Source organism: Cnephaeus nilssonii (assembly GCF_951640355.1).
Source record: "Cnephaeus nilssonii genome assembly, chromosome: 4".
Lineage (NCBI taxonomy): Eukaryota > Metazoa > Chordata > Mammalia > Chiroptera > Vespertilionidae > Cnephaeus > Cnephaeus nilssonii.
In genome coordinates, this window is record NC_137075.1 from 10,612,467 (window position 1) to 10,635,986 (window position 23,520).

At 43.6% G+C, this 23,520-nt stretch overlaps 1 protein-coding gene across 3 annotated transcripts in view; it reads left to right on the forward strand.

Moving 5' to 3' along the window:
• The window catches only part of EPC1 (enhancer of polycomb homolog 1), a 101,200-nt gene that overhangs the window by 48,212 nt on the left and 29,468 nt on the right, over positions 1 to 23,520 (forward strand). For all 3 annotated transcript variants that reach the window (XM_079768603.1, XM_079768601.1, XM_079768602.1), the window contains exon 2: positions 17,219 to 17,378. In XM_079768603.1, the coding sequence (XP_079624729.1) occupies positions 17,279 to 17,378 (100 nt within the window). In that variant the 5' untranslated portion in view covers positions 17,219 to 17,278. The remainder of the gene's footprint in view (positions 1 to 17,218; positions 17,379 to 23,520) is intronic.

The window sequence follows — 23,520 nt, forward strand, 5'->3', positions numbered from 1 at the left end:
TGAATTTAAGCTCTGTTGGTATGGACTCATGGTGGCCTTTAATCTAGGGCTATTTAGCCTTAATATCAAGGCCTGGCCTTTCTGGGGTCTCTATTAACTATACCAGATGTTCAAAAAGGTCTCATTACTGTGTGGGATCAGAATTCTACCATCTCTCAATTCTTTGTTAGTGCTGGGTCTTGTTTAGCCTATAGCTTCCTAGTAATTTGTTCTGTTCTCAGTAATTGTTCTTTGACCAACCACTTGAAATCTCATTCTAAGTATGCAGGGCACGGTATGCAGCTAGAGACTCAGTGAGACCCCATGCAGATTTTTGGGGCTCTTTATCTGGGCAATGCCCTTCTCTCTGATATACTGGTCCACAAGGTCCAGCCACTGCAGCCTCCTGATCCCCTGTTTCCCCAACTCAGTGAGACTCCCATGCTTTGTTTAGAATCCCCTCCCACATACTATGTATGATCCAGAAAGTTGCTCCAGGCAGAAAATCAGGGACATACATATTAGGGTTCTCTCCCTTTGTTTTCCTTCTCTCAGTGATCAAAATTCTGCATTGCCAGTTGTCCAATGTTTGCAAACAGATGTTTCATAGACTTTGTCCAGTTCTTTCTTTATTTACAATGAAGAAAGGCACCCAGGACCTGGGCTTCCCTTCTGCGGCCGCTGGCAGATACCCAGGACTCAGGGTTCCCTCAAAGCCCTGGCTTCATCTGGACGGACGTCCAGTCTAATTAGCATATTATGCTTTTATTATTATAGACATTTTGTTTTAGACAAGTTTAAATTAGTTTATTCAATGCTGTTGCTTTAGGTTGTTAACCCTCTCCCCCCTCCCCCCCAAAAAAGAGAAAGGAAAAACGAAACATCCTTTGAATTTTGTTTGACTGCATGAATTAAAAGATTAAATAATGACAGATGACTAGCTCTCAGGAGTGCATTGAGGAAGGTACAGAAATCATCAGCATAAAGATTATAACCAAAAATAAGACCTTTTTGAGGCTTTTACAATTTAATTTTAGGGAAACATTTTTATGAGATTGACTTTTATGAGCATAAAAAGAAACTAAATTTGGTCCCTTTTCCTTCACATTGCCAAACATCACACTGGCATGCAGGCTCTTATTAAGTATAGCACAAACAACCCACATCTTAAAGGATATAAGGGGTACAAGTAAGGGACATGAGAAAGTAGGGATCAAAATTAAACTTAATTTTTCCTAGGGCTGCCTTTGACCATGCTATGTAGTAACCATAAGCCCTGTATATTTTATAAGGACAATAATAAATAGACAAATATTTCACACAGAAGGGAAATAACAAGACTGGATTGTTTTATCTGTACCTTAGCAGTGGTCTTCATATACTGTTTTTTACCCTAGAAATAAAAGTAATTTCTAAGTACTAAGATCTAAGTAGTAGGAGGAGGAGAGGTTAATAGTCTTAGGATCTTCAAGTCTTAATTTTTCTTTGCTTTTGTGAAATTTAATCTTAGTTTTTTATGAAGTCTACTAGAGGCCCAGTGCATGAAATTTGTGCATGGTGGGCGGGAGGGTCCCTCAGCCCAGCCTGTACTCTCTCCAGTCCAGGACCCCTCCAGGGATGTCAGACTGCCTCTCACAATCTGGGACTGCTGGCTCCTAACCGCTCACCTGACTGCCTGATCACCCCTAACCGCCTCTGCCTTGCCCCACACCTGGGACCCAGGATTCCCTCCTCCAGCACGTCGCAGGCACCCGGGACCCAGGCTTCCCTCCCTTTGGCTGGTTGCCACCCAGGACCCGGGCTGGCTTCGCCTGGGCTAGCCGCAGCCGCAGGGGACCGTGGACGGGTAGTTTCACCAGGGTTGCAGCCACAGGCGCCCAGAACCGCGGGGTGGGCGGCTTGTCCTGCTCCTGGGCCGCAGCTACAGGCGCTGGCGCCCGGGACCGCAGGGCGGGCGGCTTGTCCCTCTCCTGGGCCAGGCTGCAGGCACAGGTGCAGGCGCCCAGGACCGTGGGGCGGGCAGCTTGTTCCTTTCCCGGGCTGCAGCCTAGCTGGTCCCCATTCCTCTCTCGCAAGCTCATTTGTGTCTGGCTGGTCCCCATTCCTCTCTCCCCAGTGTTGAGTGTCTGAGCCCTTACAGTGTGATGGCATGAGGGCATGATGACCATTTGCATATTAGCTATTTATTATATAGGATTCTGGCTCATTTATTTAGCGGATATTTTTTGGATACTTGTTTGTGTTTACACACAATTCTAGACCTGGGGTGAAGTAAGGCAAAAAACAACTTCCTACCTTTAAGGATTTTATATTCCTGGGGAGAAGAGACAGACAAGAAACAAAACAATTAATTTAGTAGTCTATTAGGTGGTAAATGTTATAGAGGAAATAAAGTAGGATGGGGAAATAGTAAGTTTTCTGGGGTTGAGAGGGGAGAGATTCCATATTCTTTGCAATATTTTATTATGTAAATTTTCAAACATATAGTAACATTTCAAGAATTTTTACGCCGAAACCGGTTTGGCTCAGTGGATAGAGCGTCGGTCTGCGGACTGGAAGGTCCCAGGTTCGGTTCCGGTCAAGGGCATGTACATTGGTTGCGGGCACATCCCCGGTGGGGGATGTGCAGGAGGCAGCTGGTCGATGTCTCTCTCTCATCGATGTTTCTAGCTCTCTATCCCTCCTCTCCCTTCCTCTCTGTGAAAAATCAATAAAAATATATTTTTAAAAAAAAGGATTTTTACCATGACTCTGGCCAGTGGTCTCACTGGTTGAGCGTCAACCAATGAACCAGAAGGTCACAGTTTGATTCTCAGTCAGGGCGCACGTGCTCTGGTTATGGGCTTGATTCCCAGTAGGGGGAATGCAGGAGGCAGCCAGTCAATGATTCTCATTATTAATGTTTCTATTTCTCTCTCCTTTCTTCTCTGAAATCAATTGAAAAAATATATTTTAAAAAATGTTTAAAAAAAAAGTATCTGGTTCAATTCCAGTCAAGTCCCATGCCTGGTTGTGGGCTGATCAGTGTTTCACTTGCATCAATGTTTGTCTCTCTCCCTCCCCCTTCCTCTCTCTAAAAATCAATAAAAATATGTTTAAAGTATTAAAAAAACAATTTTTGCCATGACCACCCAAATACCCACAAGTTAAATTCTACTTGATTTATCATATATCTCTCCATCTCTACATCCATTTTAAATTTTTTTATGCATTTAAAAATAAATTGCAGCATCAGTACTTGTTTCCCTAAATATTGTAGCCTATATATAACTCGAGTTCAGTATTTGTTTATCTTTTCTTTTGAGATTGAATTTCTTTCAAAGAAATTCACAAATGTTTAGTGTATATTTGCTGAACTTTAACAAAATTACCGTATTTTCCGGCGTATAAGACGACTGGGGCATATAAGACAACCCCCAACTTTTCCAGTTAAAATATAGGGTTTGGGATATACCCGCCCTATAAGATGACACCTGGCGTATAAGACAACGCGCGACTTTTGAGAAGATTTTCCTGGGTTAAAAAGTCGTCTTATATGCCGGAAAATACAGTATATACTTGTATAACCCAACCCTCATCAAGATATGGAGCATTACTATCCCAGAAAATTCCCCTCCCAAGCAATTCTTGCCACCACTCCCTAGAAACAGCTACTGTTTTGATTTTACCATGTTAATTTTGCTTATTACAAAAATTCATATAAATAGACTCAGAGAGTATCAACTCTCTTGTGTAAAACTATTTTTACTCAACCCAATGTTTGTAAATAGTTTATTCCTTTTTTTTTGCTCAGTAGTGTTCCATTCCATTATTATACCACAATTTATTCATCTCTCTTCCTATTTATGGACATTTGGGTTGTTTCCACTTTGGAGGTATCCTATCTAATAAAGAGGGAATATGCAAATTTTCACCATAACTCCGTGACAAAGCTAGAAGCGACCATAGCCAATAAGGAGGGAATATGCAAATTGAGGGTCACTCCACAACAAAGATGGCGTCCCGGCCGCTCCTGGTAGGTGGGCAGCGCGCGCAGGCACGGAGCGGCCGGTGGGTGGGGCGGGACGCCTGGCTTCAACTGGTGGGCAGTGCGCTCCGGACTGGTGGGCAACAGGCGCAGAGTGGCCGGTGGGCAGTGCGCTCCAGGCCAGTGGGCAGCGCGCACAGGCGTCCCGCCCTGCCCAGGCCGCTCTGGGCCTGTGGGTAGCACATATGGCGAGCCTCTGGGCGGGGGAGGCAGGCCGGCAGAGGGCGGCCTGTACTCCCCACATGGTGGCAGTGGCAGCCATGAGCACGCCAAGCGGAGCCTGTGGGCCGAGCTGAAGTAGCGCCTGCAGGCCATCAGCGCCGAGGAGTGGCTGCGCAAATCCTGCCTCCTGGCCCAGAAGGTGTGCGATCGCAGGGACAGCTACCGTGGTGGGCCAGATTGACATCCTCTTGTGTAGGTATTTCTCTTTTTCCGTGTCCAGCGTGGCTAGAGAGCGGGTCCAGTTCCTGAGTAGGGGCGGCTGGGGATTGAGAAATAAAAGAAAGAGACAAGACACAGAAATAGAAGGAAAAAGCTGTGACTAGGTGGGACCACCGTCCTCTTCTGATGGAGAGACAGGGACAGTGACCCAGAAGCAATCCAGTGAGTTTTATTTTATATCCCAAATATCAGGAAGTTTCACCAAAAGGTCAAGACAAAAGGAGATTATTTGCATTCTTGAGTAGGCCCTGAGCATTCCTGGTGCTAGGCTGGATTTAGATATCAAAACCACTTCCCCACACCACAGGCTGAAATGAAGTTCAAGCTGACAACACCCTTGCCCTTTTGGCAAGGCGTGTTCCCAGGGCATGGCTTTGCTGACGCCACTGGGTTCAGCTGACAATAATTAAGGAATGCCCATGTGCCTTCCCAGGGGGCCCTCTACACTCCTGGCCATGCCACGGGGGTTTGCGGATCTGCGCAGCCGCAGGCCTCTGGTGCATGCATCCTCTCCCCGCCCGGCATGCGAACGTCCCCCAGCGTGCTGTCACTACATGCGCCTGCAACAGTCCCGGACCATGGTGTGCGCAAGTTCCCCCCCTGCCCCTCCACTGCACTTCCATCAACCCTAGCATGCCTATATCCCCCACAGGACGTGCGCACATCCCTCCGGCACGTTCATGTCCTTTGGAGAGTGTCTGGGTGCTGGGTGTGAGATGGCGGAGTAGTGATTCCCTGTTCCTGCAGAGACCAGTGCTGTGACAAGATCACCTCCATGGGGCTAATGCAGGTGCTGAGGTGGGAGCAGGTGCGGACAGACAACATCTGGTAGGTGCGGGCGGCCCTCGCTGAGGTGCCTTCGGTCAGCGTTCAAGTTCGGGAACCCAGAGGAGGTGAGGAGTTCCGTCCTCTCAGTGAAACAGTGGGATAGTCGGGGCGACTGCAGAGGAGGAATGTGCACTTTGGGTGCCAGCACCCATGAGCAAAGGCTGCCCTCCTCGTGCATGAATTTCGTGCACCGGGCGAAATTTAGTTACGAATAAAACTGTATTAGCATTTATTTAGTTACGAATAAAACTGTATTAGCATTCTTATTCAAGTTTTTTTGTGGGCTTATGTTTTCATTTCTATTGGGGAAATACCCAGGAGCAGGCCATGCGGAATGTGTCTTTGGTTTTATAATATCTACCACATCTTTTTCTCACTAGCAGTGTGTGAGAGTTCTAGTTATTCCACATTCTCACCATCATTCGATGTTGTCAGCTCTTTCCATTTTAGCTACTCTAGTGGGTGGATATTGGGAGAGCTGGTAAGGAATGGTCTGTAAAGTTGACTTCTGAACCAAGACTTGAAGGTGAGGGAGCAAGCAAATTTTTTTCAAGCTATCCTATATAATCTATACTAATAAAAGGGTAATATGCTAATTAGACTGAACATCCTTCCAGACGTTCTTCCAGACAAAGCCACAGTGGTGTGGCCAAGGCAGAGGTGGATAGGGGTGACCAGGCCGGCAGGTGAGAGCAGTTAGAGGCGATCAGTCAGGCAGGCAGGTGAGCGGTTAGGAGCCAGCGATTCCGGATTGTGAGGGGGATGTCTGACTGCCAATTTAGGCCCAGTCCTGCAGTTGGACATCCCCCGAGGGGTCCCAGAATGGAGAGGGTGCAGATCGGGCTGAGGAACCAATCCTCCCACCCCCCATGCACAATTTCATGCACTGGGCCTCTAGTCCTATATAATAAAAGCCTATTATGCTAAGTGTCCAGCCCTTCGTTTGACCAGTCACTATGACGTGCACTGACCACCAGGGGGCAGATGCTCCAACCAGTAGGTTAGCTTGCTGGTGGAGTCTGGCCTATTGTGACTGGGCGAGACGGTCCAGACACGCCCTGGAGCCCTCCCGCGTGGTCTCTCCCCAGCTGGCCAACTTCCTGCGGTCCCTCCCCAGCTGGCTGGTCCCTATGGGCCAAATTGGGACTGGACAAGATGGGCTGGACACTCCCTGGAGCCTTCCCACAGTTCCAATCATACACCAGTGGGATCCCTTGGCCTGGCCTGTGCCCTCTCGCCATCTGGGACCCCTTGGGGGATGTTGGAGAGTTGGTTATGGGCTGATACCCACAGGCCAGGCTGAGGGACCCCACCGGGGCACGAATCTGTGCACCGGGCCTGTAGTTTCTTATAAATTGACAAAGAGCAAGGAATCTAGTATAGCAAGCAGAGTGAGTGAAGAGGAGATTAGTAAATGATGTCAGAGAGGTAATAAGGAAAGGGAATGCAAATTATGTAGGACCTTGTAAGTAATTTTAAGAACTTTGACTTTTCTGAGTGAAGAGGAAGATAACTGGAATAGTTTGAATGGAAGAATGGTATGATTTGACTTGTATATTAACATAACACTAGAAGAAAAGAAAAATGAAAGCATGAAAACCAGTTAAAAGGCTATTATAGTGAGCCAGGCAAGAGTTAGGTGTTTGGATGTAGAAAAACTAGAATGTAGAAAAACTGGACCAGTGTTCTGCATTAGGAATTGATGTTTTGGTTCTTAGAAATGTCATTAGAAAATAGAGAAAAAGTAATTCATCCTAGCCATATCGTTCAAGTAGCATTGGAGTCTAGCTCTACATGCATAAATAATCTGGAGTGTAAACTTAAGTGGCTTTTTATTTAGTCATCACTTATCTCCCCATAAGGAATTTTTATACATTATTGTTGCTTTTAATAAGCTGGTTTTAATTCAGTAACCCAAAAGGTCTAACTGTGATCTTAATTGTTGTTATGGATACGTGTTAAGGTCATAACTTGCTCAAATAAAAATTTAATGAATATATGACCATAATTTAATCTTTGTTTATGAATTCTCAACAATATAACCTTGTATCGCTCTTTTGTAGTTTGGTAAACATTTATTAGAACTTATTACAGAGTAAGTAGAATCTCTTGTATATTTTTAAACATGTTTTTGTTGATGAGAGGAAGGAAGAGGGAGAGAGAGATAGAAGCATCAATGATGAGAGAGAATCATTGATTGGCTGCTTCCTGCAAACCCTCCTACTGGAGCTTGAGCGGAAACAAGGTATACACCCTGACCAGGAATCGAACCCCGACCTCCTGGTTCATAGGTCGATGCTCAACCACTGAGCAACACCAGCCAGACATATCTTTTGTATTTTTATATGCATTTTATTTAGACTGACCCTCTTATTTTTCTATAATGATACTTTAATAAAATCTGCAATAAGGCAAAACACAGTACTAGATATTGAGTAGGTTGCCAAGGTAATCTTATGTAGTCTTCATCTTTAAAAGAAGTTAAGAGTTTCCAACTACTACAGGAGAATCTGTCTTTAAAAGGAAAAGATACAAAGATTAATTAGACATAGTGTCTCATCTTGAGGAGCTCAAATTTTGGTGATGAGTATGTAAACAAATATTACAGCACAATTTCTATGTAGAGAATATCTATAATGATAAAAGGGTAATATACTAATTAGACCAGATGTCCTTCCGGACGTCCTTCTTGATGAAGCCGGTGCCAGAGGGAAGCCAGCCCGGGTCCCGTGTGCCTGCTGGAGGGAAGCCGGTGCCGGCAGCCGGGGGAAGGAAAGCCTACTCTTGCACGAATTTTCGTGCATCGGGCCTCTAGTAGTAGTATAGATGCACAAATTAGGTGAAGCAGAGGAAAGATAATTTTAAAGCAGAATTTGAAGAACATGTGGAATTTTCCATGGTGGGGTAGAGGCATTGAATGGTAGTATCAGCAGAGGTGAGCAAAGGCACAAAGCGGATGTTTAAGACACATTTTCAATACTGTCCCTTCAGATTTTATCAGGAGATACCTAACGCCACTGTTATTTAATCAATAAAATATTTCTGGCTTCTCAAATTTAAATGATATGCCCTTTTTAGAGCCTGAAAATGCAAAGTTTTTCAAGGGTAAGCAAAAGTAACAGAATACAGTAAAATAGTAAACATTAACTGCTGGAGAGAAGAGAGGGAAAGATGTGTAAGAAATATCCTATATAATAAAGAGTTAATATGCAAATTGACCCTCATGCCCTCACACAAGATGGCCACCCCCATGTGGTCAAAGATGGCTGGCAGGTAAGGGTAGTTGTGGGCGATCAGGCCAGCAGGGGAGGGCACTCGGGGGCAACCAGGCCAGCAGAGGAGGGCAGTTAGGGGCAACTAGGTCAGCAGGAGAGGGCAGTTGGGGGTGACCAGGCCAGCAGGGGAGGGCAGTTAGGCATCGATCAGGCTGGCAGGGGAGTGGTTAGGGGCAATCAGTCAGGCGAGCTATTGGGAGCCAGCAGTCCTGGATTGTGAGAGGGATATCCGTCTGCCACAGGGATTGGGCCTAAATTTCATGTTCCAGGCCTCTAGTCTATACTAAAAAAAGGGTAATATGCTAATTAGACCGGACATCCTTCTGGACAAAGCCATGGTGGCAGGGGCCGAGGCAGAGGCAGTTAAGTGCAATCAGGCTGGCAGGGAGGAGCAGTTAGGGGGCGGTCAGGCTGGCAGGCAGAGGCAGTTATGGGGTGATCAGGCTGGCAGGCAGAGGTGGTTATGGGTTGATCAGACTGGCAGGCAGAGGTGGTTAGGGGTGACCAGGTCGGCAGGATAGGGCAGTTGGGGGTGACCAGGCCAGCAGGGGAGGGCAGTTAGGGGTGACCAGGCCGGCAGGGGAGGGCAGTTAGGCAGGCAGGTGAGCAGTTAGGAGCCAGCGATCCCATATTGTGAGAAGGATGTCCGACTGCCGGTTTGGGCCCAAACCGGCAGTCAGACATCCTCCTAGGGGTCCTGGATTGGAGAGGGTGCAGGCCGGGCTGAGGGACCGACCCCTTCTCTTCCCCCGCCCCCCACCTGGTCCATGAATTTCATGCACTGGGCCTCTAGTCTATCTTATCTAATAACGAGGGAATTTGCTAATTGACCCTAATGCCATCAAAAAGATGGCTGCACCCACCGCCGTAAGGAGGGAATATGCTAATTGACTGCTCTGCCCTCAAAGATGGCGGTACCCACAGCCAATAACGAAGAAATACAGTAATTGACTGCCGCCCCTCAAAGATGGCAGCGCCCACACCCACAAGATGGCGGCACCTAGTCCCCTTAGCCCCACCGGGGCAGCAGGTGCAGCAAGGCCTGGCCCGCCCCCAGAAGGGCCTGGCCGCCCCGTGCGCCTGCCTCTGTAGTCCCCCAGTCTCCTCAACCACCCAGCCGCCCAGGGCCGCCCAAGGCTCAGGTAACCAGGGCCAGCTGAGGCTTGCACTGCCGGCAGTGGCAGCAGCAGAGGTGTGATGGGGCATCGCCTCCCACTGATTGCCGGGTCGCCTCCCGCCCCTGAGGACTCCTGGATTGTGAGAGGGGGCAGGCCAGGCGAGGGACCCCCTCCTCCAGTGCATGAATTTTCATGCAGTGTATGAATTTTCATGCACCGCACCTCTAGTATATGTAAAGAGGTAATATGCAAATTAGGCCAGGACTCCGTAATAGGTCATGACCAGATAGGAGGAGGTTGCACGCGCAGGTGAGGCCCGGAGCAGAGACAGGCAAGGAGTCCAGGGGATGCTGTGTGTCATTCGTGGGTCTCGGCCCCCCTCGGCCTTGTAGCAGACACAGGCACGGGGCCGGAGGACACAGCGTTCCAGCCTCCCGCGGTGCTGGTGGGGCCTGATTCCCGTAGCGGCCATTGCTTTGCTAGTCAGGCGTGGGTCCCGGCCTCCGCGGGGTGCCTTCTTGCATGGCGGGAGGCAGGGCGACTCCTCGCGCGATTTCAGTCGCACACTGGGCCTCTAGTATATATATAAACCTTAATATGCAAATAGACCAAACGGCAGAACAACCAGTCACTATGACGTGCACTGACCACCAGGGGACACACACGGAACTTGTCGGGTGTCGGGTTTTGGGTGTCGGCTGCGGTGGCATGGTGGAGCAGGTGAGCGGGGGCGCCAGACCAAAGCAGGGCGCCGGTCACTGTCATCGGGGCGAGCCTCTGGTGGTTACTGAAAATTCTTTGCTCCTGTACACCGCAGTCCCGCCCGGCCCTCGCACATGCTGCCAACACCAGCCCCGCTCGCACTCACTGCCCGCGCAGTAGCCACTGCTCGCACCCAGTGGCGGTGCCTGGCGCCAGCCCTGATCACTCGGCACCATCTGCAGGTGCGAGCAGTGGCTGCCAGCCCCGATCACCCCTCAGGTCTTTTCCACCTTCCCCTGCTCCTGAGGGGTGATGGGGACAGCAGCCCCTGCTCGCACCCACTGACAGTGCGGGCCCCACTTGCACCCGCTGCTGTTGCTGGCCCCAATCGCTTCGCGCCATCAGCGGGTGCGAACGGGGCTGGCACTGTCAGTGCATGGGAGCGGCTGCAGTGGGAGCGGGACTGCAGGCAGACGGGACCTGGGCCGCTGTGGGAGAGGCTAAGACCCGCCCCCGTGCCCACTGCAGCCTTGCAAGTTCCTTTCAAGGTGCATTAATCTGTGCACTGGGCCCCTAGTATATATATATAAAATTTTAAATATGGGTAGCATAGTGAGTTTCTGGGCTTGGGGGTCTTATGAGGAAGCTACAGTTCTTTCTTGTGTCTGTCTCTAAAATGCATGCTCTTCCAACGCTCTAGGAAGGCTGAAGTAACAAAAGTGAATGATTTTGGTGTCCAGTTTCACAATAGCAAGGTTCATGGAGAAATGAAAGTGTGTCTCTGAACTTTCTAAAGATCATTGTTGAGTCTTGTTTATATCGTCTTTATTATCGTTTATATTGCTATGTATAGAAAACATCTATAATTACTTAAAGTAACTTAAGTAACTTATTTAATCATAAGTTATGGTTCATCTGATTCTATTTTATATAAGCTTGAATATTAAAAAATTCTTAATTTAATTTAATTTATTTACTTTTTTCCTTAAGATCAGACTTATTCGAGAGTTTGTATTATGAAAAATTGGAATTGCTCTTCGTGCGGGGGTGTTTAATTTGTAAAATGCCACTGAACCTAATTATTATAAGCATTCTATAACATAAAGAAACTACCTACCTAAGGTGTCAAACTAGAGTTCTTCACTAAGTGTTCTTCAACATAGCTTTTTCCCTTCTTAAAACAATCTTTTAACTAGCTCCCATTCCTGCAGATCCTAGCTTAAATGTCACTTTGCACTAGTGAAAGTAATATTGTCCTTGAAATCCTTTTCCTATTAATATTTCCTTTGACACATTGTACTTTTCCTTTATAGCACTTATCAACCTTACAATTTATTTTTAAGGATTCTTTTATTGGTATCTCTCTCCCCTACTGGAGTATAAACTCTGCAATGTCAAGAACGGTGTTTATTTTATTTACCATTGTTCCTAGTGCCAGGCACATATTTGGCACTCCAAAAATACAGATTAAGTTACTTAATGAAAAAGATGTCCTGCTGTTTTGTATCTTGTTTTTGTTCTATACTAGCATTTCCCAAAATATATATTAAAAGTTCTCCATGAACTATTAATAAATATTTTCTGGAAAAAAAATGATTCTGTGGTCATAGGTTTGGAATGGCTATATGAAGAATCACAATTTATATTAGCATGTTAAAATCTCTCAGTTTTAAAGTAGAAAAATCTAAATTTAGAAACTAGCATTCTCTTTTTTTTCTTTTTCTTTTGTTTTACTACCAAGCTCTTTATTGGACTATCTGTTGATGATTTGAAATTAAGTATTCCAGTGAACACAGTTTGGGAATGCTATTGTACTCTTTGCTCCAAGTTGATTTATTCTAAAATTTTATATTTTCAGGTAACATCTAACTTTTTATATAATTATAATTTAGAGTTGGATCATCTTAGGTAGTTTAGTCAAGGTATTCAGTAAATAATTATTGAACTGAATTCAGAACTCATTCTAATTTATTTCATTTTTTTACTTGGCTTCACCATTGTGCATTTTCCTACTCAAAGAAAAAATCTCATTTTCACTTATAATTTAACATTATATAATTGAATGTTCTATTCTTAGAAATAGATGTATATAGTTTTAGGTTTTAAAATTACTTTCTTTACTTAAAAAGCTGCAAGTATGATGTTTTACTCTTTTGTTTATTTACTTTTTAAATGTATTTGTTTATTATAGTATAGTTGATACACAATATTATATTAGTTTCAGGTGTATAACATAGCAATTCTATATTTATATACTTTACATTGGTGATCACCATATGTCTGGTAACCATCTGTCACAATACAAAGCTATTATGGTATTATTGACTGTACTACCATGCTGTTCATTATATACTCGTGACTTGTTTATTTTATAACTGGAAGTTTATACCTCTTATTTCCTTCCATTTTTTTTACTCAACCCCCTCCCCTCTGGCAGCCATCATTTAGTCTCTGTGTCTAAGTCTGTTTCTGTTTTGGTTTTTGTTTGTTTTAGTTTTTTAATCCAGATATAAGTGAAATCATACAGTATTCGTCCTAAGTCTGACATATTTCACTTAGCTAGCATAATGTTGTTGCAAATTGGCAAGATTTCTTTTTTTTTTCTGAATATTTCATTGTGTATATGTATACACCACATTTTTATCCATTCACCTATTGATAGACACCTAGATTGCTTCTGATTTAAATAGGAAAAGTTTGACTGAAGCAAATTTGTCTATTAGAAGTTACCATTGTTTTAGATAATCATTTAGTGAAATATATTCAAATATTTTTGTCAAAAAGTGTTACAAGTACATTTTAGAAAACATGGAGAATTACAGAAGAGCATTTCAAAGTCATATCACCTGGAGATAAACTGTTTACTTTTTGATGTATGCACTTTGAAACTCTATGTATGTATGTGTGTGCATATCTATATACATACACAAATGCATACATACGTATTCATTTATTCAACAAATATTTAAGTACCATGCTTTGAGCCCAGTTGTATCTTCGGGTAGCTATTCAGCAGTGAACAAAATAGGTGGTTAGATTGAGATGGGATGATAGGGTGGGGAGGAAGGGATGTCAACAGCAAACAAGCCAAGTGTGTGACATGTCAGAGGGTAAGTGCTATGAAAAAATAAAGCACAGAAAGGAATAAAGGAGTATAAAGAGAAGGATTACTTTATATATATATATGTATATATGGTATGTATGTGTATACGTATATATGTATGTATATATATATGCATCTACTCTATATATGTATATATACATACGTTATTGTGTCTTTTTTTTTTTTTTTTTAAGGATTAAACAAATATCCTAAAGATAAAATTTTCAGATCTTTTTTTCGGAAAGGAAGGGAGAGGGAGAGAGTGATAGAAACATCAATGATGAGAGAATCAGTGATTGGCTGCCTCCTGCACACCCCCTACTGGAGACCAAGCCCACAACCAGGGCATGTGTCTTGACTGGGAATCAAACTGTGACCTCCTGGTTCATAGATCGATACTCAACCACACGAGCCAGGCAAATCTGTCTTTGTTTTTTACTTAAATTGTTGGGTGGTGGTGGTTTTTCACATTATTCTGAACCATTTAAAGGCTACCGATATCCTATTATATAGACTACTAGAGGCCCAGTGCACGAAATTAGTGTCCCTCAGCCCAGCTTGCACCCTCTCCAATCTGAGACCTCTCGAGGGATGTCCGACTGCCCGTTTAGGCCCGATCCCACCGGACATCCCTCTGACAATCTAGGACTGCTGGCTCCCAACTGCTCGCCTGCCTGCCTTCCTGATTTCCCCTAACCGCTTCTGCCTGCCACCCTGATCATCCCTTAACCATTCCCATGCCAGCCTGATTGATGTCTAACTGCTCCCCTGCCAGCCTGTTTGCCCCCAACTTTCCTCCTCTGCCGGCCTGGTCACCCCTAACTGCCCTCCCCTGCAGGGTTGATCGCCTCCAACTGCCCTCCCTTGCAGGCCTGGTCCCTCCCAACTGCCCTCCCCTGCTGGTCATCTTGTGGTGGCCATCTTGTGTCCACATGGGGGCAGGATCTTTGACCACATAGGGGCAGCTATCTTGATCTTGTGTGTGGTAGTGATGGTCAATCTGCATATTACTTTTTATTAGATAGGATAGAGGCCTGGTGCACAGGTGGGGACCAGCTGGTTTGCCCTGAAGGGTGTCCTGGATCAGGGTGGGGTTCCCTTGGGGTGTGGAGAGGCCTGGGCGAGGGGCCTGTGGTGGTTTGCAGGCCAGCCACGCCCCTGGCGACCCAAGCAGAGGCCCTGGTATCTGGAATTTATTTACCTTCTACAATTGAAACTTTGTAGCCTGGAGCGGAGCCAAGCCTCCTGCTTGATCCGTGGCTGCCACCATTTCTGTTTGGATTTGTTTACCTTCTATAATTGAAACTTTGTATCCTTGAGTGGAGGCCTGGGCCCACCAGAGTGTGTGGAAAGCTTGGCTTCCTCTGTTGCCGGGGAAACCCAAGCCTCCCTTCTGGTAGCCATCTTGGTTGGGGTTAACCCTTTGCACTCATTTGCTTTTTTTCTCGATTCCTTTATTCTACTCACACATATACATATATATATTGTGTGTGTGCATATATATGTGTGTGTGTATATATATATATACACACTAGAGGCCCGATACACGAAAACTCATGCACTGGGGGGTGTCCCTCAACTCAGCCTGCCCCCTTTCACAGTCCGGGAGCCTTCAGGGAATGTGCTACTGTAGGGAACGGGCCTAAGCCGCAGTCTGGCCTCCCTCTACAGGAGGCGACTGGGCCAATCAGAAGAAGACGCCACCCCCATCACTCTGCCACTGCTGGCCACCGCAACCACCTGCCCTTGGTTCTCGCAGCCACCATGGCTTTGTCCGGATGGACATCCAGAAGATGTCCAGTCTAATTAGCATATTACCCTTTTATTAGTATACTAGTGGCCTGGTGCATGAAATTCGTGCACAGGGTGGGTCCCTCAGCCTGACCTGTACCCTCTCCAATCTGGGAGCCCTCAGGGGTGCCCTCTCCAATCCGGGAGTGTCTGTCTGTCTTTGCAATCATATGCGCTCATTGTCTGAGACCCCAACTCAGTTTGGTTTGTTACTCAGAATAATAGAGGTCTATTTTTTTTCTTTGCTCCATTGGTGTAGATTTCCTAGAAGTTGCAGGATATCTTTCTTTTAATTTTTCCTCAACACTCTGACTTTACTTAGGTCTCTCACCTTTGCTTTCCCTCCATCCCCACATGCGACTCTTTGGCCCCTTGAGTGTGGCTCTTCCACAAAATACCACGGCCTGGGAGAGTCTATTTTGAAGAAGTGGCGTTAAAAGAAGTTTAAGTTTAAAAAATTTGGCTCTCAAAAGAAATTTCAATGGTTGTACTGTTGATATTTGGCTCTGTTGACTAATGAGTTTGCCGACCACTGGTCTAGGTGATCACTCAATGTGTCTGCCACCAGAATTATGATTCCCAGCATTCCTGGTGCTCCCTGCGCTGTGGGCTTCCGCTTTCGGTCCATGGGCTCCCTCCAGAACTTCGATTCCCAGAATTGCTGGTGCTCCCTGCACTCTTGGTTTCCGCTTCTGGTCCAGGGGCTACAGAAACCAAAAGGACTGGGAACTTCAGCTGCCCCAGGCCGGGCTGACATAACTGGACACTCCAGTGGCGTCCCTCAGTGCCGGTGCGCGCGCGCGCTGGCCACAGGCTCAGCGCGGTCGGGGTCCTGGGGATGCCTGCTGCGTCGCCCCAGCTGTTCAGCACCTGTTCGCTGCCCACAGGCCCACCATCTTTGTCGGGTTAATTTGCATACTCACTCCCGATTGGCTGTGGGCGTTGTGGAGGGATGATCAATATACATATTTTTCTATTATTAGTATAGATATATATCTGTAACAGAGGCTACTTATGAGTACTGGATTTTTTGTTTCATACTATTGGAATGTTTTTCATCCTTGAACTTTTATATATTTAAGAAAAACTGTTAAAATTTAATAAAATGTTTACCAAAATTCAGTGATTATAAGGCTGGATGAGAACTTGGTATTTTGAGGGCAGCTGGTAGTATCACAAACTGGCAAAATCATCCTTCATGGTGAATAAATCAAAGCTTATTTTGATCAACTGTTATATGACAGAGATCATATGAACCATTTTATATACACTTACCTTATTTAAATCTCTAACCAAGCCTATTATGTAGATTCTATTTCTCTCGTACTGGAGAATATAGATTTAGAAGACTGAAATATCTTGTCAAGAGACAGAAAACTCAGGAGCCTATGCTTTCAATCCCTATACTTTAGTATTGTTCAAAAGCGGTCTAGAAATTAGTTTTTTGTTTTTTTAAGGTTATTATTCCAGACAAAAGACCAGGTTTGAATCTGTATCTGTTTCATCAAGTAAAAATAGAGAATAATCTCTATCCTTCTTTGAAAATATCATACTTGTATGAAAGTGAGTAGGAGATTATAATCAAAATATTTTTTATCCATAGCCTGCTCTGTTCATACAAGTTTAATGTTTTAACCCTTTTGTTTTGAATTTACTCTGTAAAATGCATACTTGAAATAACAGTTTTAGTCAGCTTTTGGAATCTTGTATAATTTAACTCTTAATTTCAGTGGAGTACTTTTTCTTAATTTGAAGAAATGTACAATGTGTCTAATAAAATCTTGTTTCTACCTAAAATATTTGTACTACTAACTGTATTGTTAGCAACATCCTTTCAAGACTACTAAAATCCCTCTATTTTAGAAACAAATGAACAAAACCCTCTTTATAATGCTATACATTCTGTTTGCTTTAAAAAAAATACATAAACTTACCTATTTTCCCCTCTTTTTAGGAACACCATCTTCAGCGGGCTATTTCAGCACAGCAAGTGTATGGCGAGAAGAGGGATAATATGGTTATACCTGTCCCAGAGGCAGAAAGTAATATTGCTTACTATGAGTCTATATATCCTGGGGAATTTAAGATGCCAAAGCAGCTCATTCACATACAGCGTAAGTATCTACTCTTTTTATCCTATATAATAAAGGGTAATCTGCAAATTGACCCTAATGGCAGAATGACCGCTTGACCAGTCACTGTGAGGCGCACTGACTACCTCTTGGTCCCTTTGCCTGGCTGGCAGGCTCCCCGATGGCAAATGGGAAACCGTGGATGGGTGGCGGCAGGGGGTGGGAGGTTGGCTGCAGCCGGGGAAGATGGCCCTAATCACAGGCCAGGGCTGGGGACCTTACCCGCACATGAATTTCGTGTGCCAGGCCTCTAGTATTTTCTATATTTATCATCTTCCAATGTAACTCTTGACAGATTTTTATCTGCTCAAGGCCATTTTCAGTACCCATTTCATTGACCAGCATTAATGAAATGAGCATTTTTAAAGCCCATTTTCAACTTTTAAAATTGTGTTTGAGATCTCTGCCTGACAAAAATGATACCATTTTTATCCTAGATTTTTAGTTCCATCTCAACATGGGATCTTATGCTACTTTAGACAAATGGTATAAATGATATTCCTCAGATATAGAAATGGTTTTTTTACTGTTCAGAAACTGTAATGTTAATAGTATTAAAGAACTTCTTAATGTCAGTCAGAAATTGGCAAACTTTCTATAAAGATTCAGATAGTAAATGTTTTAGGCTTTGTGAGTCTTTTCTGTCATTTGTTACATGTATTCAACTCTGCTGTTTTTTGTAAGGCAAAATCAGCAATAGACAGTACATAAACAAATGGACATGGTTGTGTTCCCATAAAACTTTATTGACCAAAAAAAGATGGCAACCCAGTATTGGCCCCTAGGCCATATTTGCCAGTCCTTGATCTGTGTTTCTAATTTTTTTAAATTTAGTGTTCTAATTGGTAACTTGTTTTACTTGGTAGTGATAGGTTCTTCATTAGAAAATTTTTTTATTTTTATTTTATTGATTTCAGAGAGAGGAAGTGAGAGGGATAGGAACATAAATGATGAGAGAGAATCATTGATCGGCTGCCTCCTGCACACCTCGTACTGAGAATTGAGCCCATAATCCGGGCATGTGCCCTGACTGGAAATCAAACCGTGACCTCGTGGTTCATGGATCAACACTCAACCACTGAGCCACACTGACTGGGCTAGAAATGATCTTTCGATAGCTATCACAGATGATGCTGAATAGCTGAGAGCTTGTAGATTTAAGGGAATATGTACTGTATGTTTCATTCTCTCAATCCCCAAATAGTTGACGATTTAAAACAGTTGATCTGTACTAAGGTAAAATTGCAACAGCTTTCATTGTTGCCTTGCTGACCTTTATGATCAAGAGGTTTTTCCGGGGGACTTTCTATGCATTTTTCAGGACAATATAAATTTATTTTGTTGTTATTATTTCTAAGGACATAGAGAAACTAGTTTTAACTCATTAATTACTTTTCTACTTAACTTTCTCCACATGATCTAGTTTTTGTCCTAAGTTTTAAACATTTATTATCTACCTAATAAAAGAGTAACGTGCTAATTGACTGTACCTTCACAACACCCACCAGCCAATCAGGAGTGACTATGCAAATTAACCCAACAAAGATGGAAGGTTAATTTGCATACACAGGCCCTGAGCAGCCTGGGACAGGACGCTTGCGACGACACAGGCACCACCCCAGCCGCTCCAGGCCTCTGGGCAGCGTGGGAAGGCGGAAAGGCAGCTCTGGCCAGAGCGAAGGCGGTGCCGAAAACCAGGGGAAGGAAGGCCCATTCTTGCACGAATCTTTGTGCATCGGGCCTCTAGTTTCTTAAATACGAAAACCAAAAGTAAACGTAGTGGTCATATTGGTTCTTATCAGTACTATACTGGCATTTTATTTTAAGTTTATTAATCCTCTCATGAAAAAATCTGCACAATCACCACAGATAAAAGTCACTGAAGAATCTTTACTCCTTTTTACAGCACCAGCATTGGCCTTTGCAGTCCCCCTGACTTTCTTCATTCTATTCTTATGTTCCTTTTGATGTTTTTTTGAGGTGTTCTTCTTTCCAAACAGGCCATGTCTTGTAAGTCTATGTTTGAGTTCATTTTTCTTTGTATAATCCAGGGAATCAAATCATGCCAAAGCCAGTTGTCTTGCACTCACTACCAAAATGGATTCTGAATGCAAATATAAAGATGGCATCTGTTGTGGTCTTGTACATTTTTGCTAATTTTTTTCAAACTTTTGTGTTAAGTACTATTGCCTTCCCTTGGTGAAGGACATCAATGACCCTGTGTTTCTGCTGAAGTAATTTATTGGTCAGGAACTTCCTGGTCTGGATAGTTATGTCGTTCATGGTGGCAGTCCATCTTTGAGCAGCCAGGGAGGAAAAGAGCTGTCTCATGTCTACTTCATTATGTTGAACACCTGAAACTATCATAGCCAGAGTGACTTTAAATTCCTGAATCCATTTTTGAGTCAAGAGTGCCTTTTGTTTCACAAAATCTTGACCCATAACATTTCAGGCCCTAGTTATTCCCTCAGAGATAGTTCTAGAGGCTGCAAGTCCAAGATCGGGGTGCCAGCATGGCAGGTGAGGTCTCTCTTTCAGACCACAGGCGTCTTGTTATATCCTCACATGGTGGAAAGGGGCATTTGATATTTTTAACTGGTGATTTTTTTTTCATCTTTTAACTCTAACTTGCACCTTAACCATATTGATTTCCTTTAGAAAAAAATAATAATTACATTTAAAGGTTACTTTGAAAGGAACCAAATAAGTGTCATGTATTTTCTTGCCCACTCACATATTTAACTACACATAAGGCACAGACACAGACATTTTAAACAAATTTGATCAATATTAGAACCTAAAAGTTAGTTCTCTGGAAAATCACGTCTGTCTGTAAGTTATAAATCTGATCTTTTATATATATTTACTAGAGCCACATTGTATTCCACAGCCACAGGCTATATTATCTTATAAATGCATGCTTTTAGGTTAAAACAGGATTGAGTAAGATAAAATTACATTAATCAATTTACATTATCAAAAAAATGCATGTTTTACAAATAGACTGCTTATTGATTACTAAAATCCACAAAACACATTTTGCTGGTAATGAATGAATTAAATTCTGGTTAGAAAAGTCAAAAGGAACTATAATTAAAAACAAATTGACTTTGCTGACTTAGGAAAATCTCAGCTCTATTCTTGTCTTCAACTGACTTAGGAAAGAGTTCTTAATTTACTCTTTTATCCTAGTCAGAGCTTTAAAGCAAGAAACCCATATAAAAATCATTATTCCCTTCTTTAGTTCCATCCTGTAGGTACCTTCTAATCTATTTCAATGAGTACTGCTCAACATTTCTTGATCCAAAGAGTATTAAAATTTTGTTTCTCTTTTGATTGGTGACCTGTAAAACTTCTAGATTACACAGTTAGGAAGGACTTCTCCTTTCCTATTTATACTGGAAGAAAGGACAAAACAGTTCTGACCAGAAGACAGAAACAATTCTCTCTCTCCCCTTCCCATGAACTTGGGTTTCAAAGCTCTGCTATTAATCCTCAAAAGAAACATTTTCTGAAAGGTCTTGATATATATTTGTGTGTGTGTGCTTGCGTGTGTGTGTGCTTGCGTGTGTGTGTGTGTGTGTGTGTGTGTGTAGATATAGACGTATGCATTTTTAGTTCCACTAGAAGGGCCAAGAAGCAAAAATATTCAGTAGCAATGAGCACACCTAACACCTGTTCTTTAATCTCTTCCCTACTAAATGGAACCAAGAATCTATGAAGTGGCTGATTTCAGTGACTGGGGCAGAGTAGGCACAAGATGAACCTGAAATTAAGTATACAGGGGTTTCCACTAGCTAATTCTGGGACAATTTAAATGGAAAATTTTAACTACAGCAATGAATTCTAATTGAAAAACTAGGAATTCATGAGGCCAACATGATGATAAATAGATGAGTGGTGGATAAAAGTACCTCTCATGCTTTTACTGTGGAATGCCAAGAGCTCAATGGTACATGTGAAGAGGGTGCTGGAGTTGGGAAATTATTTTCACAATTAACATGATCAAGATTGGATTACATAAGTCATCAATATGTGCTCAATATAAGAGGGAATTTTGAGGTGCAGGATATTTACATGGTCATAAGCTCTCAAACTGCTTATTACAAGGATGGAAAAAATGCATTGGAGTAATCAGGCAGTTTCTTGAATGTGATCAAAATTATCATCACTCAGAAGAACAGATGAACATTATGTGCCTTTAGATGTATCCTGAGGAATACTAAAAATTAAGTATGCAATATGCCAGCCAACAGTACATAATCTAATCACAGTGAGGGGGAGGGGAATCAGTCAAGGTGAGAAATGTGATGATAATCCTATCTAATAAAAGAGTAATATGCAAATTTATCATACCTCCGCTACACCCACAAGCCAAGCCCACCAACCAGTCAGGAGCGAGTATGCAAATTAACCCAACCAAGATGGCTGCAGCCACAGAGAGAGCAGGAGGCTTGGGTTTCCCCAGCAATGGAGGAAGCCAAGCTTTCCGCCTGCCCTGGCCTGCCTTGGCCTCCACTTAAGGCTACAAAGTTTCAATTATAGAAGATAAATAAATAAATCCTAACAAAAATGGCGGCAGCCACGGAGCTGGAGAGAGCAGGAGGCTTGAGTTGCCCCTGGCGATGGAGGAAGCCAAGTTTCTGCAGCCCTGGCCTGCCTTGTCTTCCGCTTGGGTCACCAGGGGGCATGACCAGCCTGCAAACCACCACAGGCCCCTCGCCCAGGCCGCCCCATGCCCCAAGGGAACCCCCACCCTGACTCAGGACACCCTTAAGGGCAAACCAGCCGGCCCCCACCCGTGCACCAGGCCTCTATCCTATCTAAGCCTATCTAATAAAAGAATAATATGCAAATTGACCATCACTCCCAACACACAAGATGACTCTCCCCATGTGGTCAAAGATGACTGACCCCATGTGGACACAAGATGGCCACCACAAGATGGCCAGCAGGGGAGGGGAGTTGGGAGGGACCAGGCCTGCAAGGGAGGGCAGTTGGGGGCAATCAAGCCTGCAGGGGAGGGCAGTTAGGGGTGACCAGGCCTACAGGGGAGGGCAGTTAGGGGCAAACAGGCTGGCAAGGGAGCAGTTAGGCATCAATCAGGCTGGCAGGGGATGGTTAGGGGGGTGATCAGGCTGGCAGGCAGAAGTGGTTAGGGGTAATCAAGATGGCAGGCAGGCGAGCAGTGGGGAGCCAGCAGTCCTGGATTGTGAGAGGGATGTCCCAGATTGGAGAGGGTGCAGGCTGGGCTGAGGGACACACGCCCCCATGCACAAATTTCGTGCACCGGGCCTCTAGTAAATAATAATATCCTGGGAAGAGGATATTTTTTCTTCAAAAAATATCAATGTCTTAAAAGACAAAGCATGTAGTGTAAAGTAGAGCAGAGGGAATATAGTCAGTAATATTGTGATAACTGTATGGTGCCAGGTGGGTACTAGATTTATTGGGGGCAATCACTGTAATTTATGTAATTGTCTAATTACTATGCTATATACCTAAAACTAAAATAATAATGAATGTCAACTATAATTGAAAATTAAAATTTTAAAAAGACAAAGAAAGGCTGTGGAATTGTTCAGATTTAAGTTAGCTAAAGAGACAACAATGAAGCTAATACCTAATCCTAGACTGGTTCTGTGCTGGAGGGAGAAAATGTTATAAATTATTGGATAGATGACAAATTGGAATATAGGCAGGACTTTAAGTTGTATGAGTGTAAATTTATGAAGTTGATGACTGTACTGTGAAATATACTCTGAAGTATTTGGCAGTAAAGAACCATGTATATTACTCTTTGATGGCTCAAAAATTTTTGTGTGTGTAGAGAGAGCACACACATGCAAATGATAAAACACGGAGTAAAATTTCAACATTGATTGAATTTGGGTAAAAGATTTGTAGGTGTTCTTGTACTATTTTTATTTTGCAGCTTTTATAAGTTTAAACTTACTTATAAATAAAAATATTTTAAAAAACAGATTCGTGTAAGAGCTTATATTTTTATTGCCTCTCAGAATAGATGTATCCTGTCTTTATACCCTCATTTTGAAAAATTACGTATTTTCTCCTTCCCTTTGCCTGCCTCCACTTCCCACTACAACATACATTCTTCCCCCAT